We start from the raw sequence: 5,133 nt of genomic DNA, 5'->3' as shown, positions 1-5,133 counted from the left end.
TCTCCATAAGTGGGCAAGCAAGAAAAGCGGGGAGGATTGGCTTAGGCAAGCCGTCAAAGGCAGAGGGGACCTTGGCTCCAGATTCCAGGCACTCAGTAAGCCAGAGGCTGGAACTCAGTCTCAAGCAGGCCAAGAAGGAGTTAATCTCCAAGGAGAACTTGGCTTCTCCCAGACTGGAAGCCTGTGCCCAGTTTTGCTGCTGCCAACCCTGGGAAGAAGGCCTGGGATCTGTAGTTTGTGCCACCACCCACCCCTGGCCTGCCTGTTTATCAACACAGTGCTGGAGACTACAGTTCCCAGAAACCTAACGAGGCCAGGCTTTGGGGAAAAGGGGTGGGGTGTGAGGCTCCGAGGAGGCCCGAGGGAGAGGGAGAGGGGAGGAGGTGGGGAGAGAAAACCCAATTCACTCCCTTTTTAATTCTTTCTCCTGGTGTGTCTGCTCCACCGCCGGAGCTAATCCCCCAAATCCGGTCTCCTAAGCCGCATCTGCTTCCCTTCGCAGTGATGAATGGCTCGGGGAGGGAAGGTGAATTCATATTTTAATTACTGAGGCGCGGTGCTAAGGGGAGCTGGGGAGGGGGCGGGGGCTCAGCATTGTCCTAGAGGCTGAGGGCACCCCTCCTCTCTGGGTCACTTCTCTTTTGCCCTTTACCTGAGGCGGCGGTGGGGCAGAGTGAAGATGGGAGGGCCTTGCTGGAAGCTACTCTGCTTCGGGAGGTGAGGGGATTGGGGTGGGGGGCAGGGGAAGGAATATGTCCCTTTTTTGTCTGTCAGAGAATTCCAGGCTTGTCCCAACACTTGTAAATATCTCCCTATCCTTCCAACCCCTACTGCCGCCCACTTTGATGAAGGGCGTTGCCAAAATTTGAGACACCTAGGAGTTTGTGGTCTGCAAGCCTGGAGCCCCAGCTTCTTCCTTACCTTCGTTTCTAGCCAGCCCTGACTCCCTTCTTCCTCTTGGTTCTTCCACCATTCAAGCAGTCTCTGACCCACTGCCCCATTTTTGCTGAAGGGGCTAGAATTGGAGGACCCTGGAGGGTGTCTGCAGGGTCCTCTAAGAGAGGAGAAGTGGGGGTGAGAGGCTTGGGGAGGGGGCAGCAGGGAGGCTGGGGAAACTCCTGGTGGCTGGGGATGATCCTCTGTGGCTTGGCAGCGCTTCTGCTTGGCCTCCACAAAGCTGACCAGCAGTGGGTATTTACTGACCCCGTACCCCACACGGTCTCAGCTGGACCTGAGCTGGGGCCAGGCCAGAGAGGAGGATGTGAAAGAAACCAGGGCCAACAGCTTGCAGTCAGGTGCAACCAACCGTGGGACAGCAGCCGTTTGTTCAGTGTTCACCTCCCTTTCCTTCCTATTCTGGGTTTTGGGGGGCTGTTTTTCAAATCCTTAGCCCCTCCTGGGCATGGAAATTAAGGTTAAAGGAGAAAGCTGCAGAGTGGGAGGGGAAGTTTCCATAGCGAGCATGGACCACGAATAAGTGGGGGGCGGCGGGCGAGTGGGGAGTGCCCCCAGTCAGTCCACTGGCTTCACTGAGACTCCCAGACTGTTCGTTTCAGACATTCAGACCCCTTTCCCCTCAAGTAGAAACAGTTAGAGGAGGTTCTTCAGGATCTGACTTCTCCAGGGAGCCCCCCCAGCTAGTGTGAAGAGCATAAGGCAGGGGGCCCAGAGCAGAGAGAGGAGCAGATAGAGACCACAGCCCAGGCAAAGGGGGCCCCCAGGTTCCTGCTGGTAGGGCAGAGGGATTCTGAGGGAGAAGGAAGGGGGCTCACAGCAGGCCTGAAAGTGGGATGGGGCTCTCTGCCCCAGGTCTGTCCAGTGCAGGGGCTGACCCGGGGACCTGTGTGCCACCAGGGCTTGGAGTCCTGCACCTTGCAGTGAAGACCCTGTCACTCCCGTCACTCCCTGGTAGAGAGTGGGAGGATAGCCAGGCACTTCAGGTCAAAGACCTGAGCTCCCCTGGGTATACTCTCTGCCCTTAGAAACAAGGACCCAGCACTGCCAGTGAGCAGTTGGCTTTCAGATACACCTCGGGAGCCAGGTTGCAGCCCCTAGCCCAGCTTTGAGCGGCTTCACTTGACCCTTCTTTCCTCTGATGTGTAGGTCCTGGTTCCTTCTCCCAGCCCCCACTGTCGTCACAGTGAACAGAAAACTCGGCACATTCTCATCTTTCCCAAAGGATCCCTGGGAGGCACAGTCACTGGCCTGGCAAGGGGGAGGGGACTGTAGGGGGTGTTTTTGTGTACATTTTGCTGTTTTTAAGAAAGCAGGCATTGGATGGGAAGTAGGGTGGGGACGGAAGACGATCTCTGAACCCTGGGACCAGAGACTGTGAGGGTGGTGATGGGGGACTGATGGTCACAGCTACCTGCTGGACTTGTTTTAGTTGTGAATTCCTTCCCCAGATCAAACGTGCTGTGCCTACTGATTCCTCCCCAGATACTTTTCCTGTACTTGTGGGAATGCTTTGTCGATAGTACCCTTGATATACCCCACCTCCTGCAGCAAAGGAAGTGTATGCATTAACAATTACTGATCACAAGGAAACCCATGGCCCTCCCTCCCTTCTTCCTAATCAGGCTAGGATTCCTAGTGCCCTTTCAGCCCCTTAGCTTTGGGGTCTAAGTGTTAAACCTTGATTAATCTCCTGGAACACTGAAATGAGGAAATGAAGGCCCAGAGAGGCACAGTCACTTGCCTAGGGTGACACAGCATGCCGGCGTCAGAGCCAGGAATAGAACCCAGGCCACCTAAGCCCCCATTAAGATCCCGGTCTTTCTCTGGGTTTGTCACAGGAGGGATCCAGAGACAGCTGCAGTGGATAGATCTAGAAATATAGTAGTTGTGTCTTGGCTCTGTCTATATATATCCCAGAGATTGCTCTCTGCTCTCTATATATACTCCAGGAGAGTGGGTGTGTGGATGGTGCTAGAAAGCGGGTATTTAAATAACCAGTCTACCTACCCATGCTGACTCAAGCTGGGCTTCCTGCCCACCCAGCTGGCCATTGGAAATGCATTGCACCTATTAATTACAGTCATTAGCTGGATTACCAGGACACTGCAAGGGGGAGGGAGGGGAGAATCCTGACAGGACCCACTCCACTGTGGGCACTGTGCTTGGTGAGGGCCTACCAGCTGGGCCCTCTGCTCTGCCTGGAGAAACATGAAGGAAGTTTGTCCAAAGGAGCCAGGTTGGCCAGGCCTGTGGAGAGAGCCACCAGCCGGGCCCTGCCAAGTTCCTCAAAGACAATGGAAACACTTTGCAGGTGTGCCTAGCATCTGGGGCATTGGACATTCTATGCAATCTCTATTGTAGGAGGGGCTGGGCCCGGGACATGGCTCATGCTTCCTTATTCCAAACCCCTTCCTCTCAGCATCTGGGCTGTCCCTGGTGTTCTTCCCAGAGAGACAAGTGATCAAACCAGGCCCAGGGTGCAGGCATGACCTCAATGCAGTGTGCTTTCTTTTGTCTCGGCTGCCCTGCTGGAGCTGACTTGAATGTATTTCTGCTCCCTCCAGGGCAGGCCCAGGGGCAGAGGAAGGGCAGAGAAGTGAGCTGGAGGCATCTGCGGATGGCTGAGGCCAAGGAGACCTCAGTGAGTGTTTGGAGAAAGGACTTTCACAGATTGAGAGCTGGTCTTCTGAAGCCCCCTCCCATGCCGCAGATACCAGAGGGGCCCCTGCTGCCTGTGATGAGGGTCGTGTCAGCCAGAGGTGGGGGACAACATGCCCAGCTGGGGTAAATCCAGCCTCAGCCCCTACCTCAGACTGACTTTTGTGCCAGGGAAGAAAGCATACCCTTACCCTTACATTCTTACCTCCCAAGCCCTTTGCCCAGCTTAGGTGCTCAATAAAATAGCCTGTTGGCTAAAAGAACTCTGTGCTATCTGTTCTCTACTAAGGAGGATGGGGATTTGTATTGCCCGGAGTGGTTAAAGGAAGTGCCTTGTGTTCCCTATAGATTTCCCTAAGGGTTTCAGACACATTGGGGCAGTTAGGGAAGGGAGGAATCTGAGACTCAGTTCCAGGTGTCAGGGTAGAGGCTGTGCTGGATGAGGGACTTCCTTCAAGGTCCCCAAAGTCCCACAGTTGGATTATCGGACTGTGTGATCTAAAGGATCCAGTGGGAACCCCCCCACCTCTAACCTGTGCAAGGTGGCACAAGACAGAGCTTATTTTGAGCTGGCTTGCTTCCTGTTCCCAAGCATAGGTGTGTGGTGACGAGGGGAGGCAGAGGGGCGGGAGGGGGACAAAGGTAGCTGCAGCCGGGGCCTTCCCTTCTCTACCCTGGACTCACCCAGGCTCCAATTTGAGGAATGACATCAACTCCACCGACCGGGAAACACTGAGGTTTCAAAGAGGCCTTTGTTTGGTGGTGCGCCCCGTCCGCCAGCGGTGTGAGAGGTCTAGCGGGGCCTGGGCAGCCTCAGGAGGGCTCCAGGATGTTAACCCCAGCTTGCTTCTCTCTCCTGCCTTTCTCCTGCCCCCTCTTCCTCCTCTGCCTTTCCCTGCAGATCTTCTCTGGTGAGCAGCCCCCAGCCTGGCCCAGGGCATGCCCCAGTTCACTTTCGCTTGCTTCTGTGGCCTCCACGGTTTCTGCAAGATGAAGAGGAAGAAGGAGGAAGTTCACAGAGAGCGGGAAACGGCGGTGTGAGCGGAGCCAGGGCCCCTTCTTCAGCCCCCAGCAGGTCCTAGGCCTGAGGCGCCTGCTTTTGTCTGAGGCTTGGAGCAGGAAGTTTCCATCTGGCCAGGGCTCTTCTCAGGCGACCCGACCACCTGACCCCGTCTAACCTGTGAGCATCAGCCTCCTGTGTGCCCTGGCCTCCTCCTGCCCCTGGGTTTCCAATCCTGAGACCTCCCTGAAGAGAGGCCCCAGTCACACCAGGGGAAGCCCAGGACCTGCCGTGTGCCTTCCAGAGACTGAGAAGCCCCAGGGAGGCCCCAGGAACGGAGCTTCTTTCTGTCCTGAGGTCCCGAGGGCTCTGGGACTCTGCTCAGGGTAACCACTCCCATGAGGGACATGCTGCCTTGGGCCAGGGGAGCTGTTGCTAAATGGGAAACTGGCTGCTCTGCCAGAGAAACTCCCAGCAGCCTTGACCGTGGGAGAGGCCTCAGGCAGGTAGACGTGTGA

General features: G+C 56.1%; 1 protein-coding gene across 1 annotated transcript; it reads left to right on the top strand.

Annotated features, from left to right (window-relative positions):
* Positions 1-4,457: 4,457 nt before the first annotated feature.
* On the top strand, positions 4,458-4,656 carry BLACAT1 (BLACAT1 overlapping LEMD1 locus). Its single transcript, XM_089895527.1, has one exon. The coding sequence runs from the start codon at positions 4,555-4,557 to the stop codon at positions 4,654-4,656; it is 102 nt and encodes a 33-aa protein (XP_089751653.1). The 5' UTR covers positions 4,458-4,554.
* Positions 4,657-5,133: the final 477 nt, after the last annotated feature.

This window comes from Delphinapterus leucas, chromosome 1 (assembly GCF_059928025.1).
Source record: "Delphinapterus leucas isolate spDelLeu-1000000601 "Yukka" chromosome 1, BTC_Dleu_Yukka2, whole genome shotgun sequence".
NCBI classification, from domain to species: Eukaryota; Metazoa; Chordata; class Mammalia; order Artiodactyla; family Monodontidae; genus Delphinapterus; species Delphinapterus leucas.
This window is presented reverse-complemented; position numbering and strand designations above follow the sequence as displayed.